Genomic DNA, 22274 nt, shown 5'->3' on the forward strand with positions numbered 1-22274 from the left:
GACAGGCTTCCCAATACTTTTGGTAATATAGTGTATGCATGTATATTTTATATATATATATATATATACACACCCACCCCAGCCCCTGTACACACTGTCCTTGTCTATACATTTCTGTATGTCACACCCCAGCCCCTGTACACACAGATGACACGCTCCTTCCAGTAGTTGTTGTTATGGAGTGACTCATACAGTTGGAGGTCACATGACCGGGCGGAACTCCGCTGTTCCGGAACTCTTGTGCACGGTCTCTCGCGGCGGGCGGACACTATAGAGTGACGGAACACATGGAAGAAGAGCTGTTTCCGGTGAGGAAGGAGAGCCTCAACAGGCTGTGAGTTATGCGGGTTGTCGGTGAGACGGCTGGAAAATGTTGTTGGGAGAGTGTGCAGGGTGGTGTTCCTCCCCCTCCTGTGCGGTGTATGGAGGGTCCTGGCTGAAGAATGTTGTTGGGAGAGGGTGCAGGGTGGGTCCTGGTTGTAGTTGGTCAGTCTGGGGGTACTACAAGAGCCTGCTGGGACTGGGGTGGGGCTTCCTGGGTCAGGTGTTTCCAGAGAAGGGGGTTCCCCTGAGCCCTTCATTCCAGTTCTATGAAGTGATGTGAATGATGTTACATGGGGGAGAGTTTATCTGGGTGCACACCGATGACCTGACCTCTCCATCCTGTCACAGTGTGCCAATGTGACTGTTGGCCGGGGCAGAAGTGCGGCGAATGTTTTGATCAGCGAGACCTTTTTTTTAATAAGAGAAGATCAGTGAGCCTTTAAATTGCAGAAGTAAGTTAATGTTAAAAACAAATTGCTGCCCCCCCTGCCGGTGAATGGTGTGACGTGCCGGTGAATGGTGGCATGAATGGTGTAACGTACCGGTGAATGGTGGGATGAATGGTGTAACGTACCGGTGACTGATGTAACTTGCCGGTGAATGGTGGGATGAATGGTGTGACGTGCCGGTGAATGGTGTGACGTGCCGGTGAATGGTGGGATGAATGGTGTAACGTACCGGTGACTGATGTAACTTGCCGGTGAATGGTGGGATGAATGGTGTGACGTGCCGGTGAATGGTGTGACGTGCCGGTGAATGGTGGGATGAATGGTGTGACGTACCGGTGACTGATGTAACTTGCCGGTGAATGGTGGGATGAATGGTGTGACATGCCGGTGAATGGTGGGATAAATGGTGTAACGTGTCGGTGAATGGTGGGATGAATGGTGTGACGTGCCGATGAATGGTGTGACGTGCCGGTGAATGGTGTGACATGCCGATGAATGGTGGGATAAATGGTGTGACCTGCTGATGAATGGTGTGACGTGACGGTGAATGGTGGGGTGAATGGTGTGAAGTGCCGGTGAATGGTGTGAAGTGCCACGAATGGTGGGATGAATGGTGAGACGTGTCGGTGAATGGTGGGACGTGACGTGTCGGTGAATGGTGGGACGTGACGTGTCTAATGGTGGGACGTGACGTGTCGGTGAATGGTGGGACGTGACGTGTCTAATGGTGGGACGTGACGTGTCGGTGAATGGTGTGACATGCCGATGAATGGTGGGATAAATGGTGTGACCTGCTGATGAATGGTGTGACGTGACGGTGAATGGTGGGGTGAATGGTGTGAAGTGCCGGTGAATGGTGTGAAGTGCCACGAATGGTGGGATGAATGGTGAGACGTGTCGGTGAATGGTGGGACGTGACGTGTCGGTGAATGGTGGGACGTGACGTGTCTAATGGTGGGACGTGACGTGTCGGTGAATGGTGTGACATGCCGATGAATGGTGGGATAAATGGTGTGACGTGACGGTGAATGGTGTGACGAGCCGGTGAATGGTGTGAAGTGCCACGAATGGTGGGATGAATGGTGAGACGTGTCGGTGAATGGTGGGACGTGACGTGTCGGTGAATGGTGGGACATGACGTGTCGGTGAATGGTGGGACGTGACGTGTCGGTGTTAACCGCTGTGTGAATGGGCGGCCCGTAATGACATCACGATTGCACCCTCGACATGGATGTCACATTTGCTGTATCCTGAATGCACAAGTAACATCTGCAGCAAATCTCTTCTGAACGGCACAATGTCAGAAGATGTTCACAGTACCTACCATATCTGCCACAAGGCAAACAAGGCGTTTTGCCTTGGGTGGCATTTTTCAAGGGGGGGGGGTGAGGTTCTACCCCCCCCTTCCCCTGGCGAACGCACTATAGTGGAATGATGGCTACAGCGTGGCTGTTCAGGTCAGGGAGGGCGTCTTTTGAAGTCCTCCCAGAACCACGCCCGCTGCGACACTCGCCAAGTTCGCTCTGTGATCGGTTGTGTATTTTGGACCCAGTCGATCACAGATCGAGGTAAAGATCCAATCACAGTGGGTCATGTAATCAGCTCTGTCCAATCACAGCTAATCATGATGTAAACACACACTTGCTGGTTATCGGCATTCCTTTCCTCCCACTGTCACAGCAGAGAGGAGAGAGACGGTAACCGGCCATTGTGAAGAAGAGACATCTACACTGATCGGTTTTCTGAATCTGGTGCATGGCAGCCAATCGGCTTTTAACTCTAGCTTATTCAATTAAGCTTTGGCAATAAAACCTGGAAGCGGATTGGTTTCTATGCAGAGCTGCACCAGATTTTGTACTCTCCGGTTTTAGTAAATTAAATAACCCTGATAGGATGAATCACCGTAAAGCGGAGGTCCACCCTAAAAATAAAAAAAAATTACATAAAAATGTTAGGAAAAAAAAATGTTTTACTTACCAGAAAAGGCGGTTGCTAGGCGATCTTCTTAATGTGCCTCTTCCTAGCCCGTGGCTGGTTGTCCTCTGGGGAATGGGGCGCCCATTCATAAAGAGCTGCGCAAATCGCACATGTGCAGTAGGAAACGGGCAGTGAAGCCGCAAAGCTCCACAGCCTGTTTCCCTTAGTGAGGATGGCGGATCGAGTGATCGGCCTCAGGGGGGTGGCCGACATCACGGGCGTCTAGGACAGGTAAGTGTCCTTATTAAAAGTCAGCAGCTACAGTGTTTGTAGCTCCTGACTTAAAAAATTAAAAATTGCGGCTGCACCACCGCTTTAAAGCGGCTGGTTGTCCTCTGGGGAATGGGGCGCCCATTCATAAAGAGCTGCGCAAAATGCACATGCGCAGTAGGAAACGGGCAGTGAAACCGCAAAGCTCCACTCCCAGAGGACAACCAGCCGCGGGCGGACCTCCGCTTTAAAGCGGAGGTCTGCCCACCGCTGCCCAGCAGTTACACATACTTCAGCTGTTGACTATTAATAATCGGACACTTGCCTTTCTTGGAATCCAGCGATGTTGGCACCGCAGCTGATGTTTCCGTCAGCTGTCGGTGTGCTGCAGCTGCCATTGCAGGTAAGGGGACCCGGCGGTGTAGCATTACGGCTTCATGCCGGGAACCCTATTGCGCATGCGCGAGGCTCCGCTCTTCTCTTCTACTGGCGATGGGGGAAGGGAGCCAAATGGTGATGTCATCAGCCGTGGCTGTGGATCCCGGAAGTGGGTACAGGATACCTGTCAAAGATGGGTATCCCCTCTCCCCCCCCCCCCCCCCCGAAAGGTGCCACCGGAGGGGGGGGGAGGAGACAAATGAGCAGAAGTTTTTGCAAATTTTTTGGTGGAACTCCGCTTTAACTGGGGCACAGATGGCAATAAAAACCCGACCGGTGCTCTGATTCCACTCCACAAAAATAAAAAAGTTTACTTATAGTTATACTTTCACGTAAATTTTTTTTTTTTTATCTGAGGACAGGTTCACTTTTCAGAATTTGCAAGCTCGCAGTGTGCATGTGTGTGAAAACAGAACATTTGTTGCCGTAGCAACGAGGTTTAATTGTTTCTCTAATTCTTGTCTTTGTATCTCCTAGGCGTGACTGGTGAAGCGGTGTGAAATCTCAAGGGCGGTCCATTGAAGAAGCGTTTCATGGGTTAAGACCTTTCGGACCCGGCACCCGCCCCTCCCTCTTAGATATGTGAATCTTCACACACTTTTCCCCCCTGCATCGCCCAAAACAACCGCTCTTGTGGAGACCCTTACCGGAGTCTGGAAGGGGGCCAGCGGCCGGGTGCCCGCCATGGAGAAAATGGCGCGAGTCACCACGGCCCTGGGCGGCAACACCCTGACAGGCCGCACCATGTTCTGCCACCTCGATGCCCCGGCAAACGCCATAAGCGTCTGCCGGGACGCTGCGCAAGTGGTCGTGGCCGGCCGCAACATCTTCAAAATCTATTCCATGGAAGAGGACCACTTTGCGGAGAAGTTGAACCTGCGGGTTGGCCGGAAGCCTTCCCTGAATTTTAGCTGCGCGGACGTGGTGTGGCACCAGATGGACGAGAATCTATTGGCCACGGCGGCCACCAATGGTGTGGTGGTAACGTGGAACCTGGGAAAGCCCTCTAGGAACAAGCAGGACCAACTGTTTACAGAACATAAAAGGACGGTGAATAAAGTCTGCTTCCACCCAACGGAGGTCTACATGCTGCTCAGTGGATCCCAAGATGGATACATGAAATGCTTCGACCTCCGTAAGAAGGACTCTGTCAGCACCTTCTCAGGTACGGCTCTGGTATATCTTAGGCTATATAGATGGAATTATTTGGTATGTCTTTGGTAAGCCTGAGGACAATCTAGTAACGGGCTGTTGTTCCAAACTCATCCCCTTACCTTTTTTGTTTTTTAACCCCCGGACCATATTGCTGCCCAAAGACCAGAGCACTTTTTGCGATTCGGGACTGCGCCGCTTTAACTGACAATTGCGCGGTCGTGCGACGTGGCTCCCAAACAAAATTGGCGTCCTTTTTTTCCCACAAATAGAGCTTTCTTTTGGTGGTATTTGATCACCTCTGCGGTTTTTATTTTTTGCGCTATAAACAAAAATAGAGCGACAATTTTGAAAAAAAATAATATTATTTACTTTTTGCTGTAAAATATCCCCCAAAAATATATAAAAAAACATTTTTTTTCCTCAGTTTAGGCCGATACGTATTCTTCTACATATTTTTCGTAAAAAAAAAATCGCAATAAGCGTTTTATTGATTGGTTTGCGCAAAAGTTATAGCGTTTACAAAATAGGGGGTATTTTTATGGCATTTTTATTAATATATTTTTTTTACTAGTAATGGCGGCGATCAGCGATTTTTTTTTTTTCGGTACTGCGACATTATGGTGGACACTTCGGACATTTTTGAAAAATTTTTGGGAACATTGGCATTTTTATAGCGATCAGTTCTATAAAAATGCATTGGATTACTATAAAAATGCCACTGTCAGTGAAGGGGTTAACACTAGGGGGCGGGGAAGGGGTTAAGTATGTTCCCTCTGTGTGTTCTAACTGTGGGGGGGGGGGTGGCCTCACTAGGGGAAACACTGATCCTCTGTTCATACATTGTATGAACAGAAGATCAGCATTTCCCCCGCTGACAGGACCGGGAGCTGTGTGTTTACACACACAGCTCCCATTCCCCGCTCTGTAATGAGCAATCGCGGGTGCCCGGCGGCGATCGAGCCCGCCGGGCACATGCACGGGAGTCTGGGGCGAGCGGGGGGGGCGCGCGCGCACCCCTAGTGGCCGCTCGAAGAGCGGACGTATAGCTACGGGCTCTCGCCCAGGAGAGCCGACCTGCCGCCGTATAATGACGGTGGCTGGTCGGCTAGTAGTTAACCACTTGCCAATATACGGCAGAAAAGTTGTTTGTTCCCGCGAATCGCCGTATGGGTACGTCTGGGCGATAGCAGGTGCGCCCGCTGCACGGCAGGGAACCCAATGATATGTCTCCTCTCCCCTGACAGAACAGGGATTTGTGCGTTTACACACACACACGAATCCCTGTTCCCGCTCTCGTGCACGTGAACACGCCGGCAGGCGTGTTCACGTGCACGAGAGCGGGAACAGGGATTTGTGTGTGTGTGTATGTAAACGCACAAATCCCTGTTCTGTCAGGGGAAAGGAGACATATTGTTTGTTCCTACAACGATATGTCTCCTCCGCCAATCAGTCCTATCCCCTCACAGTTAGAACACAACGAGGGAACACGCATTTAACCCCTTGATCGCCCCCTAGTGTTTATACCTTCCCTGCCAGTGACATTTACACAGTAATCGGTTAATTTTTATAGCACTGATCGCTGTATAAATGTTGGTGGTCCTAATAACGTGTCAAGTGTCCGATCTGCCCGCCGCAATGTCGCAGTACCGCTAAAAATCACACATCACCGCCATTACTAGTAAAAAAATAATGATAAAAACGTTATAAAAATGCCATTTGTAGACGTTATAACTTGCGAAAACCAATCGATATGCGCTTATTGCGATTTTTATTTTTTATTTTTTTCCCCAAGAAAATATGCAGGAGAATACATATCGGCCTAAACTGAGGAATACATTTTGCTTTTTAAAAACATTTTGGGGATATTTATTATAGCACAAAATAAAGAATATTTTTTTTTTTTGCAAAATTGCTGCACTTTTTTTGTTTGTTTATAGCGCAAAAAATAAAAACTGCAGAGGTGATCAAATACCACCAAAATAAATCTCTATTTGTGGGGAAAAGACATCGATTTTGTTTGGGTATAACGTTGCACGACCGCACAATTGTCGGTTAAAGTGACGCAGTGCCGAATCGGGAAAAAATGGCCTGGTCATTAAGCAGCCAAAACTTCCAGCTGGCTACTGACTGTGCAAACTCCTCTCTATGTCCTCAGTGATCCACAGAGGACAAAGTAGTCCCACTGAAGAGGGGCCAATAGCCTAGATGTTTGACTGTGGTATATATTCACAGTCACTGTAGAGGAGATGTACAATCCTGGATATAGGCATCCAAACCATCACAGGCTAAGGGCTATTACAGAACTTGATGGGTGAAGAGGCCCTATTGATCTTGTAACTAAGATGGAATAGTGTGGCTGTGTGCGTCTGCCATTTCAGATCGGTGATGCGTGATCACATGACTGGCAGGCTGTCTCCTCCTCCCCTCCCGACTGACGTCGGCAGTGGAATCTTGGCCCCTCCCACTGCATCTGGAGAGGAAAGGAGAGAGCTGGACGGTCATGTGATGGCTTAACATCCACTTTAAGGATGAGTGCAGTACATCATGGCTGACCAGATAATCTTGTTACAGGTCAATCTGAGAGCGTGAGAGATGTACAGTTCAGCATCCGGGATTATTTCACTTTTGCGGCCACCTTTGAAAACGGAAATGTTCAGCTGTGGGACATTCGCAGGCCTGATCGCTACGAGCGCATGTTTACTGCTCATAATGGACCTGTCTTCTGCTGTGACTGGCATCCTGAGGACAGGCAAGTACCCTTATGGGAGGCCGCTCTACTGTTTAGGTGAAGTGTGTTGGTGCGGGGGGCGCGAATGAAGCAGTGCCTGTGAACTCTGGGAGAGATTAACTAAAACTGGAGCGGTTGGGTGGCGGCGGTCAGTGGAGTATTTTATGGGTGGCGGCAGTCAGTCAGTCAGTGGAGTAGTGTATGGGTGCGGCGGTCGGTGGAGTAGTGTATGGGTGCGGCGGTCGGTGGAGTAGTGTATGGGTGCGGCGGTCGGTGGAGTAGTGTATGGGTGCGGCGGTCGGTGGAGTAGTGTATGGGTGCGGCGGTCGGTGGAGTAGTGTATGGGTGCGGCGGTCGGTGGAGTAGTGTATGGGTGCGGCGGTCGGTGGAGTAGTGTATGGGTGCGGCGGTCGGTGGAGTAGTGTATGGGTGCGGCGGTCGGTGGAGTAGTGTATGGGTGCGGCGGTCGGTGGAGTAGTGTATGGGTGCGGCGGTCGGTTGAGTAGTGTATGGGTGCGGCGGTCGGTGGAGTAGTGTATGGGTGCGGCGGTCGGTGGAGTAGTGTATGGGTGCGGCGGTCGGTGGAGTAGTGTATGGGTGCGGCGGTCGGTGGAGTAGTGTATGGGTGCAGTGGCGGCGGTCAGTGGAGTAGTGTATGGGTGTGGTGGCAGCGGTCAGTGGAGTATTGTATGGGTGCGGTGGCGATTGGTGGAGTACTGTATGGGTTCGGTGGCGGTCAGTTTAGTAGTGTATGGGTTTCTTGGCAGCGGTCAGTTTAGTAGTGTATGGGTGGGGTGGCGGTCAGTGGAGTATTGTATGGGTTAGGTGGCAGCGGTGGTGGTCAGTGGAGTATTGTATGGGTTCGGTGGCGGCAGTCAGTGGAGTATTGTATGGTGGCAGTGGCAGCGGTGGTGGTCAGTGGAGTATTGTATGGGTTCGGTGGCAGCGGTGGTGGTCAGTGGAGTATTGTATGGCAGCGGTGGTGGTCAGTGGAGTATTGTATGGGTTCGGTGGCAGCGGTGGTGGTCAGTGGAGTATTGTATGGGTGCGGTGGCGGCGATCGGTGGAGTACTGTATGGGTTTGGTGGCGGCGGTCAGTTTAGTAGTGTATGGGTGGGGTGGCAGCGGTGGTGGTCAGTGGAGTTTTGTATAGGTTAGGTAACAGCAGTCAGTGGAGTAGTGTATGGGTACGGTGGTGGCGGTGGTCAGTGGAGTATTGTATGGTGGCGGTGGCAGCAGTGGTGGTCAGTGGAGTATTGTATGGGTTCGGTGGCGGCAGTCAGTGGAGTATTGTATGGTGGCGGTGGCAGCGGTGGTGGTCAGTGGAGTATTGTATGGGTTCGGTGGCAGCGGTGGTGGTCAGTGGAGTATTGTATGGGTGCGGTGGCGGCGATCGGTGGAGTACTGTATGGGTTTGGTGGCGGCGGTCAGTTTAGTAGTGTATGGGTGGGGTGGCAGCGGTGGTGGTCAGTGGAGTTTTGTATAGGTTAGGTAACAGCAGTCAGTGGAGTAGTGTATGGGTACGGTGGTCAGTGGAGTATTGTATGGTGGCGGTGGCAGCGGTGGTGGTCAGTGGAGTATTGTATGGGTTCGGTGGCGGCAGTCAGTGGAGTATTGTATGGTGGCGGTGGCAGCGGTGGTGGTCAGTGGAGTATTGTATGGGTTCGGTGGCAGCGGTGGTGGTCAGTGGAGTATTGTATGGCAGCGGTGGTGGTCAGTGGAGTATTGTATGGGTTCGGTGGCAGCGGTGGTGGTCAGTGGAGTATTGTATGGGTGCGGTGGCGGCGATCGGTGGAGTACTGTATGGGTTTGGTGGCGGCGGTCAGTTTAGTAGTGTATGGGTGGGGTGGCAGCGGTGGTGGTCAGTGGAGTTTTGTATAGGTTAGGTAACAGCAGTCAGTGGAGTAGTGTATGGGTACGGTGGTGGCCAGTGGAGTATTGTATGGGTTTGGTGATGGCAGTCAGTGGAGTATTGTATGGGTTCGGTGGCAGCGGTGGTGGTCAGTGGAGTATTGTATGGGTTCGGTGGCAGAGATGGTGGTCAGTGGAGTATTGTATGGGTTCGGTGGCGGCGGCAGTCAGTGGAGTATTGTATGGTGGCGGTCAATGGGGGTCAGGCATGGGTGTGATATACAGTGCTACATTGACAGTCAGTAGAGAAGTGAAAGATGTACAGTGGTGGGCTGTGTGGCCCATGTCCATGCAGTGGTGTTATCCATGTACATGAGAAACACATTTATTTTATATGATATATATTCATATTTAAAACAAAAATTGTAACATGGTTACTTTGATTTCCTTGCAGAGGTTGGTTGGCAACTGGTGGACGTGACAAAATGGTAAAAGTGTGGGACATGAACACTAACCGAGCCAAGGAGATCTACTGTGTTCAAACCATTGCTTCCGTGGCACGGGTAAAATGGCGGCCCGAGAGGAAGTATCATATAGGGACATGCTCCATGATGGTGGACCATAACATATATGTGTGGGACGTTAGGCGACCCTTCATCCCGTTTGCCACCTTTGAGGAGCACAAGGACGTGACAACGGGAATTGTTTGGAGACACTGCCACGACCCTTACTTCCTGCTCTCGGGCTCTAAAGACAGCACTTTGTACCAACACATCTTCAGAGACGCCAAGAGGCCCATAGACCGGGCTAATCCTGAAGGCCTCTGCTACGGCCTATTCGGAGACCTGGCCTTTGCGGCCAAGGAGAGCCTCATATCTTCGTCATCATCGTCCAATGACTCTAATAGGAAGCCGTACGACCGACGACACCCCATCTTCTTCCTGAGGAAGCCGGACCCCATGGAGCAGTTTGAGAACATATCCAGCGGGTTAAGTGTTTTCGAGGCAGGCGGAGGCGACATGGGCTGGTTTGTAGCCACAGCCGAACGTTACGCTTTGGCCGGGCGGCCGCTATCCGAACTGTGCGACCACAACGCCAAGGTGGCCAGAGAACTCAACAGGTGGCAGGTGAGCTTTAAGGGCACTGACTACATCACCAGTGCCTAAAAATGAAGGCTTGGTATGGGAGGAGCCAATCAAAATTGGTACTTTATTAGATAAATGCAACTTTACGTGTTGTCATTCGTTTTTTAGAAAGGGGAATTGGGATGACAGGCAAAGGAGATTTGTCCAATTTGGGGTGAAAGATTCCCTTTGGAGCTCCAGGCAATTTTTTTTTTTTTTTTTTTTTACCTGAATACACTGGAGAAGATTTACCATTCCATACTTATTTCTATCTGTTGATCTCATAAAGGAGTTTCTTCCTCAAGAAATTGTTTCCCTTGCAGAGATATCTCACAGGAAGTTAGGCAATACCCCCCCCCCCCCCCCAGCAAACAACGATTCTAACCATTTCCTGCTTGATTACAAATAAAATGGATTGGACCCTTTTTTTTTTCTCTCTCCTGCACTGGAATCGTATCTCATGGGTGTTCTCACCTATGCAATCTGATTCCTGTGCGAGTTTGCACTGCGATCTGTAAACCAATCTGGGGGTGTCATTAACAATGTAACGACGCCCGCAGCGGTTCACAGAGGGCAGTGTGAACTACCTGGGGCAGAGATGCGATGCCGGAACTGGCGCTGGAATCATTCTGGTTCCCGCATCGCACATCGTGAACCTAGGCTTAAATTGATGTACCGTGTATATACTCGAGTATAAGCCGAGGCACCTAAATTTACCACAAAAAAATTGGGAAAACGCATTGACTCGTATAAGCTTAGAGCAGGGCTCGACAAATCCCGGGCGCCAGGTCGCCATGGCGACTAGAAATAGGGTCCTGGCGACTTGAATTGGAAGGGGGTGGTGGCCGTTGGTATTACAAGTTAAGCATTACAAGTTAACCACTTGCTTACTGGGCACATATACCCCCCTCCTGCCCAGGTGAAATTTCAGCTTTCCGCACTGCATCGCTTTAACTAACAATTGCGCGATCGTGCGACGTGGCTCCCAAACAAAATTGACGTCCTTTTCTCCCCACAAATAGAGCTTTCTTTTGGTGGTATTTGATCGCCTGTGCGGTTTTTATTTTTTGCGCTATAAACAAAAAAGTGAGACAATTTTGAAAAAAATACAATATTTTTTACTTCTTGCTATAATAAATATCCCAATTTAAAAAAAAAAGAAAACATTTTTTTTTCTCAGTTTAGGCCGATACGTATTCTTCTACATATTTTTGGTAAAAAAAAAAAAAAAATCGCAATAAGCGACTGGTTTGCGCAAAAGTTATAGCGCTTACAAAATAGGGGACAGAATTATTACTTTTTAATTATTTTTTTTTTACTAGAAATGGCGGCGATCTGCGATTTTTAATGGGACTGCGACGTTGTGGCGGACACATCGGACACATTTTTGGCGCCATTCACATTTATACTGCGATCAGTGCTATAAATATGCACTAATTACAGTATAAATGTGACTGGCATTGAAGGGGTTAACACTAGGGGGTGAGGAAGGGGTTAAATGTATTCCCTGCATTGTGTTCTAACTGTAGGTGGAGGGGGGGGGGGTGACTGGGGGGGGTGACCGATCTATGTCTCTATGTACAAGAGACACAGATCGGTCTCCTCTCCAGAGACAGCACCGCTGCCTCTGTGTAAAACGGCAATAAGAGATGATCTCATATGTTTACATATGAGATCATCTCTCATTGGCCGCACAGATCGCATCGCAAACAGACACTCTGATTGGCCGTTCGCGGCGCTCTGTAATTGGCTGTGTCCGAGGGACACGGCCAACACAGATTTTCCCCGCAGCGCGCTCTGGAGCGCGCGCGGGGACCGCCCTAAGGGGCGGACGTCAATTGACGGCAGTTTGGAGATTGGGATCCGCACTGTAGCCGTCAATTGACGGCAGGTGGATCCCAAGTGGTTAAAGAGCAATTCTAATGTTGTTTTTCACTATTTTCACTGCCATCTTCTTCCCTCTAATTAGAACCCCCAAACATTATATATATTTTTTTATCCTAACACCCTAGAGAATTAAATGGCAATCATTGCAATACTTTCTGTCACGCCGTATTTGCGCAGCGGTCTTACAAGCGCACTTTTTTTGTGAAAAAATTACACTTTTTTAAATTAAAAAATAAGACAACAGTAAAGTTATCCCCCTTTTTTTTTATATTATGAAAGATAATGTTACGCCGAGTAAATTCATACCCAACATGTCACGCTTCAAAATTACGTCCGCTCGTGGAATGCCGACAAACTTTTACCCTTTAAAATCTTCATAGGCGACGTTTAAAAAAAATTCTACAGGTTGCATGTTTTGAGTTACAGAGGAGGTCTAGGGCTAGAATTATTGCTCTCGCTCTACCAATCGCGGCGATACCTCACGTGTGGTTTGAACACCGTTTACATATGCGGGCGCTGCTCACGTATGTGTTCGCTTCTGCGCGCAAGCTCGTCGGGACGGGGCGTGTTTTCTGGCTCCTAACTTTTTTACCTGGCTCCTAGATTCCAAGCAAATTTGTCAACCCCTGGCTTAGAGTGTCCATCTGCATGCCTCACTGTGCCCATGCCCATCTATGGAAGGGGTGCCTGCATTTGGAAAAATCGGTGCTCCCCACAGTCGTAGGTTCCCCAGACAACAAACGTTGCACACTTGTAGAGGAGAAGGGGCTACATGTGTGCCAAGTTCTGGGTCCAGGACACCTACGCCGACCAGTCCCGGGTCCCCAAATTCACCTGAGAAATTACCATTTAACATCAGAGTCTATGGAAGGGGTGCCCGGTTTTGAAAAATCTGTGCTCTCTCCGGCCGTAGATCTCCCGGACAACAAACTAGGCACACTTGTAGAGGAAGAGTGGGCCCACATGTGTGTCAAGTTCTGGGTCCAGGGCACCTACGGCCGGCTGGTACCGGGTCCCCAAATTCCGTGAGATCAGGCGCAAAAAGGTGACTCGAGTATAAGGGGGGCATTTTCAGCACAAAAAAATGGAACTGAAAAACTCTGCTTATACTCGAGTATATACGGTAAAAAAAAAAAAAAACGACATCAAGGTAAATATAAAAAAAATAGACTGTTCTCGCTAAAATATACAATGGCTTCCCATATTCAGTTTTCTGTTGATGTCTGGGTTGGACTGCTTTGGGCTTTTGAGGTGATTGTATCTCTGTCTGTGGGACTAGGAAGTCCTCATCATTTCTGTTTCCTGTTCTTCTAGGTTGCTCAGACTTGGACAATGCTCAGAATCATCTACTGCAGCCAGGGCACCGTGCCACCCGCCAATCTGAACCACAGCTTAAGCAAAAGTGGAAACGCCTTGCCACTCCTCAACAGGTGAGCTTGTAGGATTAACCAGTTGTGGGCACTGAGTTTGCTACACACCCCCAAAAAAACTTTAGTGAAGTACACATGGGCATGAAGAGTACATCCTGTGATTATGCCTTACTCCTGCTCACCCCCCCCCCACACACTTGCTCTTCCTGTCTGTCAAAATGATGGCCTGGAGCCTCTGTGTAAATGGAGCAACCGTAGAAGCGTCTGCTTGCAAAAAACTGTCTTGAAGTGTTTATAAACACTGTTCAGACAGGAGATGGAGAGATACAAAGTAGCATTGTTAGGCTGTTAGCCATGTTTTGAATCTGAGAGACAAAAATCTGATTGCTGTAGCTGGGATTGACGGCTGTATAGAGAGAGCTTTGTGTGCATCCATCCACAATCACCGCAGGTAAAATTTTAAATTAAGGATAGGACTGGGGTTACTATACCCTGGGACTTTAGATGGTGTCAATAAATGTGCTGATAATACAACCAACAGGTAGTAAAAAAGTTACAAAATAGAATAGAAAGTAAGACTGATATAAAAACCATCCATTATAGATACAAAACGCTCAACCCATGAGCGTGAGAGGCCTGCATTGAAATCGCTCATTATGTTTCGCTCTCAATGAGCTTCTTCAGGAGCTTCACATCGAGAGCGAAACATGTTAAGGCACACTGTTTCACCCTTTTCCGCACATGCTCAGTTGCTCTTTCTTTTGTGGCACCGATGAAAATGTAGAAGCTGACACCTGGAAGATTTACTGCTGCTCAGTGGTTCTGGGTTTCAGCCAAATGGCAACCTCCTGTGAGCAGGATCGATGCTGGAGGCAGTTTAGAGCACACACAAATTATTATAGCGTAATTAATGTGAAGTAAAGTTCTGCTTTAACCTCTTAACCCTTCGTTTACCCTATACAGCTCTAATTAACTACTTCTTCCCCTACTCTCAAAAGCTAAACAAAAAAAAATATTTTTGCAATGACAAAGTTGTTCTGGTCCTAAAGGGGTGTACAGGCGTGGGAGCTGAACTGGTTAAACCATTACCAAATGACATTTAGCTTGTAAAAGTTCTCACAGTCGGGAGTCAGGGACAGAACTTTGGTAGCCTATAACAAGAGGTGTCTGTACAGGGAGGGCCTTTATGGCAGGATCACTAGCCGGTATTTCAACCACTTCACACTCTTAGGACATAACTGTAAATCCTCAAGTTGAAGCTGTTAAACCAAGAGCCATGATCCCAGTATGAAATGTTTGGCCAGCAATGGCCTTTAATATGGAAGTGATCCAAGCGGCTATACAGCCTCCCAATCACTTCTACATGGCATGGAAGGGCCCCTCCGACCCTGTTCTCGCGACTCTAGTGCAATCCTGGCACCGCTGCCACCTGTCTTCTCTGGCAAACACACAGGGGTGGAAGGTGCCAATTCAAAAAAAAAAAAAAAAAACGTTGAAAACTATTCTTTGAATGACATAATAAAGCTTATATGAGAGTTTTATGTATGCATTGTGTGACTTCTATTTCTTGGCTTCCAATCTGTAACTGGCACTCTTTCCCCTCAGCTTCAGTATAAAGGAAATGCCCTCTGGGATGGGCAGTGAAGCCAGACTGGAGCACAGCAAGGGGGACAGCCGAGCGGACAGTGTTCTCATGGACTCGTCAGCCATTAATAATGACGGTAAGGAGAGAGGAACTATATAGGAATTTCTTTGGGAGATATCCCACCTTGTTATTGTAGTTTGCTGTAATGAATACCGTATTTTCCGGCGTATAAGACAAGCTTTTGGATGCAAAAAAATGCATCCAAAGTCGGGGGTCGTCTTATACGCCGGATCTATCTCCGTCAGGCTGCGGCCATCCATGTTTCAGGCTGCGGCCATCCATGTTTCAGGCTGCGGCCATCCATGTTTCAGGCTGCGGGCATCCATGATTTAAAAGCCGCGCCTCCTCCTCAGACTGTTCCGTGATAGGCGGAACACTCATTTTCCCAGCAGGGCCTCTTTTCAGTGTTTCGCCTATCATGGATGCCTTCTCATCCTCGGACGAGAGGACGTTCGTGATAGGCGGGACACTTAACAGAGGCTCCGCTGGGAAAATTATTGTTCCGCCTATCACAGAACAGTCTGAGGAGGAGGCGCGGCTTTTGAATCATGGATGCCCGCAGCAAAAAAAATAAGGTAGGGAAATCGTCTTGGCCGGCACAGTGGGGGCATGTGATGGCACAGTGGGGGCATGTGACGGCACAGTGGGGGCATGGAAGGGCACGGCACAGTGGGGGCATGGAATGGAACGGCACAGTGGGGCATGGAATGGAACGGCACAGTGAGATTTGAAAAATGCCTGTTTCTGTCAGCGGTTGTTCTGGCTACCCCTTAGCTTCCAGACAGACTAGTAGGAAGAGGATAGTCTTATACGGCGAGTATATCCCAAAACCAAAAATTTTCCTGGAAAAATAGGGGGTCGTCTTATACGCCGGCAAATACGGTACCTGTCTTTTGTGCAAGTTATGGCTAACCCCTATAATACTGCATCAATAAAATCTCAGTCCCCATACTATTAGTATCAGCAACAAACTTGCTCAATCTTTTCAAATTACTTTTTTTCGTGATTGCAAACACGATGCACTTCTGCTGTTGTGCGTTTTTTTTTTTTTTTTTTCTTTCTCCTTTTTGATATTCAGCAAGTTTTATTGCGGTGGTGGAAACTTGCAAAGCCAGACTGTGGCACTTCCCTCACCAACAGACCCTCTCATACACTTTCTAAGCTTTTCTCTCCAGTTACGGGCTTAGGCAGGCCATAGATTATGACGTTTATCCTTCTTGCAACCACAGGTTTTAACCACTTAAGACCCGAACCTTAAGGCAGCTAAAGGACCCAGACAGTTTTTGCGATTCGGCACTGCGTCGCTTTAACTGACAATTGCCCGGATGTGCGACGTGGCTCCCAAACAAAATTGGCGTCCTTTTTTTCCCCACAAATAGAGCTTTCTTTTGGTGGTATTTGATCACCTCTGCGGTTTTTATTTTTTGCGCTATAAACAAAAATAGAGCGACAATTTTGAAAAAAAAAATATATTTTTTCATTTTTGCTATAAATATCCCCCAAAAATATATAAAAAAACTTTTTTTTCCCTCTAAGTTTAGGCCGATCCGTATTCTTCTACCTATTTTTGGTAAAAAAAAATCGCAATAAGCGTTTATCGATTGGTTTGCACAAAATGTATAGCGTTTACAAAATAGGGGATAGTTTTTTTGCATTTTTATTTTTTTTACTAGTAATGGCGGCGATCAGCGATTTTTTTTTCGTGACTGCGACATTATGGCGGACACTTCGGACAATTTTGACACATTTTTGGGACCATTGTCATTTTCACAGCAAAAAAAAAAGGAATTGCATTGTTTATTGTGAAAATGACAGTTGCAGTTTGGGAGTTAAACACAGGGGGCGCTGTAACATTTAGGGATCACTGTGTATGTGTTTACTAGTGTAGGGGGGTGTGGCTGTAGGAATGACGTCATCGATCGAGTCTCCCCTATAAAGGGGATCACCCGATCGATGCGCCGCCACAGTGAAGCACGGGGAAGCCGTGTTTACATACGGCTCTCCCCGTTCTTCAGCTCCGGGGAGCGATCGCGACGGAGCGGCTATAAACAAATAGCCGCGCCGTCGTCCCGGATCGCTCCCCGAGCGGACCCGACCTCCGCATGTACCGGGGGGGGGGTCCCGATCGGACCCCCCACCCACGTCTAGGCAGGCACGTACAGGTACGTGATTTTGCCTGTCCGTGCCATTCTGCCGACGTAAATGTACATGAGGAGGTCGGGAAGTGGCTAATAAGGTTTTCTTTTAAAAAGTAAGGTCTAATGACAGGGTCTCTTTAACCTCTAAACAGGCCACCTATAATGTTCTTTATTCTGTGACTCGCTCGCCATTTTCTATTTCTAACCTAAATTGATGTAAATGGCTTTTTTATTATTTTTCTGTTTTATACACTGTTTAGGTATATCTTCTTTCAGTACAAGTCTAATTCTTCATTATTCTTTCCTGGCAGAGAATGAAGAGACGGAGGGCAGTGATGTTCCTGCCGACTATCTGCTGGGAGATGTGGAGGGAGACGAGGATGAGCTTTATATGGTTGACCATGAGCATCCCCACCGTAAGTCTCATTTGCAACCTTACCTGTTTGTGAACAGAACAAAGCTGGCCATTCACCATACAATTATCTTATTCAATTTCCTTTAGATTTACCTTCAACTGTGTAGTAGAGGGGCCTGCCTGATTGCATACAAATTGAAAGTGTCTAGATTTGACCTTCTATTATATGGTTTTGATAAATCTAAAGGAAATCCTATAGGAGAGAATTGTATAATGTATGGCCAGCCTAAGGCCCCTTTCACACTGGGGCCTTTTTCGAGCGTTTTTCGAGCGTTTTTCGAGCGTTTTTCGAGCGTTTTTCGAGCGTTAATTCAAGCATTTTTCGAGCGTTATTACAGCGTTATTCGAGCGCAGCCTCATCTGCAATCTCAATGTGCTGGTAAAGCACCACTGTTTACACACAGAGCTCCACGTCCCTGCTGTCACCGCCGATCGCGGGTACCTGGCGGAAATCGCGGCCACTAGGCACGCGCATCGGCATCTCGGTGACGCGCCCCCCAGTGGCCGGAGGACCAGAGGCCATAAAAAGACGGCCTCCCGGATTTATAGAGCCACCTGGAGGCCGTCTTTTTACTATGGCCCGGGTCTGTAGTAGTTAATGTAACCTGTAATATGTTTTGTGTCATGTACAGCGGAGGAGCAGGAGTACGTTCTTCCCCAGGAGGCCTTCCCGCTTCGTCATGAGATCACCGACAACCCCTCCGCCCTGGACCACTTACAGGACAAAGCCGACTCTCCCCACGTAAGCGGAAACGAAGCGGAGACGGTGTCCCTCACTCCGGTGGAGTCCTTCTCCCTCATTTCTATCTCTCACGCGCTTTATGAAAACCGCCTGCCCAGCGACTTCTTCAGCCCCACCGTCCGCGACATGTTGTGCTTCTACGCCCAGCAGGGCGATGTGCAGATGGCGGCCTCTGTGCTCATTGTGCTTGGGGACCGGATCCGCAAGGAGATAGATGAACAGACGCAGGTGATGGAGCAATGCAGGAAATGCTATATTATGCAAATGTTTATATCAAAATTTTACATCAAAAGGTTGACCATTTGATAAATTCTTAACCTGGTCATATATTATACAATTTTCTTATTCAATTTCCTTTAGATTTACCTAGTAGTACAAGGGCCTGCCTGAATGCATACAAGTTAGTGTTTAGGTGTATTACATAGTATATTACATAGTTTTGGTAAATTATACGAGATAATTGTATAATGCATGGCCAGCCTTAGACAATTTTGTAATATGTAGATGCATGATGTGGTGGTAACTGTAAAATGTATTCTATGTTCATAGAAAAGCCCCGTCTATACTTCAAGGGTAGTGATATGGGTTGGTGACAATTTCAAATCAAGGCACCAACTTCCCTGGGTAGACGACAATATAGACAGGAAAATTTGTTTGGTGGAATTTTTCAGGAGCTAGTAAATTTTACATTTAACCACTTCCATACCGGGCACTTATACACCTTCCCGCCCAGACCACTGGGCACTGATGAGGTGGCACTGATGATGGGCACTAATATGTGGCACACATAGGCGACACGGGCACGGATAGGCGACATAGGCAGGGATAGGCGGCACGGATAGGCGGCACGGGCGGGCACGGATAGGCGGCACGGGCGGGCGCGGATAGGGAGCACGGATGGGCACAGATAGGCGACACGGATGGGCATGGATAGGCGGCACGGATGGGCACTGATAGGTGGCACCAACGTACTAATGGATGCCAATCAGTGCCAAACAATAATGCCTGCCAATCAGTGATGCCCATTGTGGGCACTGATTGGCATCCATTGTGGGCACTGATTGGCATCCATTATTTGTGATTGTCTAGGGTGGCATCCCTGGTGGTCTAGTGGCATGCTACACTGTACCCAAACTAAATTTTTATCATTTTGTTCCCACAAATAGAACCTGGTGGTCTAGTGGCATCCCTGGTGGTCCAGTGTGGGCATCCTCGGGGGGGGCTGTGCTGATAATCGATCAGCACAAACCCCTCCTGTCAGACTGACACCCTGCAACAACAATCGCCGTGATGCGCGACCCCGGGGGCGCGCAGCGGCTCAATAACCTGAGGACGTCATATGACGTCCACTCAGGATATTGAAACCACTTTGCCGACGTCTTTTTGCATAAGGCAAGGGGCAAGTGGTTAAAGAACTTTTAAAAGTATAGAATATATTTTATTTAGACATACAAGATAAAATCACATGTGGTTATTCTTGGAGAGCATAGACAACAATCACACTTTTTATACAAAATAGGCGTGTAGACGGAGATATTTTGACGTGGAGGCGGTGACAACTTATAACATTATCCCGACAAGTTTCGCCTCCTTGGGCTTCCTCAAGGTATTTGTTATATACCACGATACCAATCACTAAATATAAAAAGATACATATAGAACAGAGAACACAAAAAACACAGCAGCAAATAAACATTTCTAATTGCTCCTGTGTTTTTTTTTTTTTTTTTTTGTGTTCTCTGTTCTAAATGTATCTTTTTATATTTAATGATTGGTATCGGGGTATATAACCAATCCTCTGAAGAAGCCCAAGGTGGCGAAACTTGTCGGGGATAATGTTATGAGTTGTCACTGCTTTCACGTCAAAACACCTCCTTCTACACGCCTATTTTGTATAACAAGTGTGATCGTTGTATAAGCTCTCCAACAATAACCATCTGTGATTTTATCTTGTATGTCTAAATAAAATATATTCTATATGTTTAAAGTTCTTCAAATGTCGATTTACTAGCACCTAAAAAATCCTGCCGAACAAATTTCCCAACTATATCCCCTTCTATACTTGTTTATTGGGTACGAATGTGTATGATTTAGTTTATGTTGCTTACATTTATAACACGGGTCATGTGTCTCTCCCCCCCTATAGGAACACTGGTTCACCTCCTACATTGACCTATTGCAGCGATTCAAACTGTGGAACGCGTCTAACCAGGTGATCAAGCTGAGTACCTGCAGCGCCATCAACTGCCTGAACCAAGCTTCAACCACCCTCCACATCAACTGCAGCAACTGCAAGAGGCCCATGAGCAACAAGGGCTGGATCTGTGACCGGTGAGCAATGGAATGATTAGCAGACCATCACACCATGTACAGAAGAAGCAGGTTATCTTAAAGGAGTTGTAAACCCTCGTGTTTTCACCTTAATGCATCCTATGCATTAAGGTGAAAATGCATTATTAAAGTAAAGGTAGGGCCAAAGCTCTTTTTTTTTTTTTCCCCCTATGGATCACAGGAGTGCAGTTCGTTCTGCACTCTTGTGGCCCGTTCAACCCACAGCAGGATAAGTCCACTGTCAGCTGACATCACAGAGCCGGTCCATGCTCCTGTAGAGATTCCGACTTTAATATCGGGATTCACCCAAATACCTGAACCGTCAGCTGCTGAGAGCCTGAGCCATCTGCTTCTGCCCCTCCCACAGCCTGGTGCTCCAGTGAGCGCTGAGAACTGAGCGATCAGTGGTCTTTGGTTGCTCAGTTCTCAGCCTAAAGCCTCGTACACACAGTCGGACATCAAACAAACTTTCCCTTAGATTTTTGTCCGAAGTGATTTGTCCGGTCACACCCATAGCATACACACTTTTCTAAAACTTTCCCAACATCACGTGGTTTTTCTGCTCTTTACCGCCACCCTTTGGTTAACTTCTGCTATTGTTGGTTGATTTTAACATTGGTTCTGAGCATGCGTATTTGCACTTTGTACAAAAGTCCGATAGCTTGCTGTACACACAGTCGGACTAGGCACCATCGGACTTTTGTTGCCGAAAAGTTTGTCCGTTTGCAGACTGAACTTTTTGTCCGATGAAACCCGAAAAAGTTGGTCCGATTGAGCGTACACGCGGTTGGACTAATTTGAAAACTTGTGGATTTTAAAGTTTGTTGGCAAAAAGTCCGACCGTGTGTACGGGCCTTTAGGAGCGGCGGGGGACAGATGCAGCATCACTTAAATGAGTATTGATTTTTTTTTTTTTATTGATTCCCAAACATCTTTTAATGGTTTGTCTGTCTCCCCACCAGGTGTCGCCAGTGTGCCAGCATGTGCGCGGTATGCCACCACGTAGTGAAAGGCTTGTTTGTCTGGTGCCAAGGCTGCGGACACGGCGGACATCTCCAGCACATCATGAACTGGATGCAAACGAACTCCCACTGCCCCGCCGGGTGCGGGCACCCCTGTGAATACAGCTGAACATTGTATATATGAGTGCATACAGATATAAAGAAACTGTGTCGGCTGGTGTTTGAGTACACCACGACACAGGAATTATTTCCACTGTCCCCTTCTTGTGAGGAAACTTGCCACATGCAACACTTTTTTTATTTTTTTCTACAAAGTGAACCTGTCCTTGCCAAACGTGCCTAAAGGAACAACAGTGCTGAAGTTCTTGCTGCTGCTTGTGGTACTGCTTTAGTTTTTATGATGGTGATGTCCTGCAGGAGCCCTTAGGATCCTAAGCCCAGGCTGTACGAAGGGTCTTGATGTCTTTACTGGTTTAGGACTCGTTCACACGGGTGCACACATACGTATGCCAGAGGACTGCAGATGTT

General features: G+C 47.9%; 1 protein-coding gene across 3 annotated transcripts; it reads left to right on the top strand.

Moving 5' to 3' along the window:
• The first annotated feature begins 207 nt into the window (after positions 1 to 207).
• WDR24 (WD repeat domain 24) lies at positions 208 to 22004 on the top strand. Of its 3 annotated transcripts, none has more exons than XM_040356299.1 (10): positions 208 to 308; positions 3876 to 4563; positions 7125 to 7302; positions 9587 to 10259; positions 13458 to 13573; positions 15119 to 15234; positions 17608 to 17712; positions 18344 to 18681; positions 20600 to 20784; positions 21747 to 22004. In XM_040356299.1, exons 2-10 carry the CDS (start codon positions 4083 to 4085, stop codon positions 21913 to 21915), a joined length of 2361 nt encoding a protein of 786 aa, XP_040212233.1. In that variant the 5' UTR covers positions 208 to 308; positions 3876 to 4082; the 3' UTR covers positions 21916 to 22004. The 3 variants fall into 3 exon arrangements, with proteins under 3 accessions (XP_040212233.1, XP_040212231.1, XP_040212232.1); XM_040356297.1 differs by having other exon boundaries at positions 227 to 334; XM_040356298.1 differs by having other exon boundaries at positions 247 to 354.
• The last annotated feature ends 270 nt before the right edge of the window (positions 22005 to 22274 follow it).

Source organism: Rana temporaria, chromosome 6, assembly GCF_905171775.1.
Source record: "Rana temporaria chromosome 6, aRanTem1.1, whole genome shotgun sequence".
Classification (NCBI taxonomy): domain Eukaryota; kingdom Metazoa; phylum Chordata; class Amphibia; order Anura; family Ranidae; genus Rana; species Rana temporaria.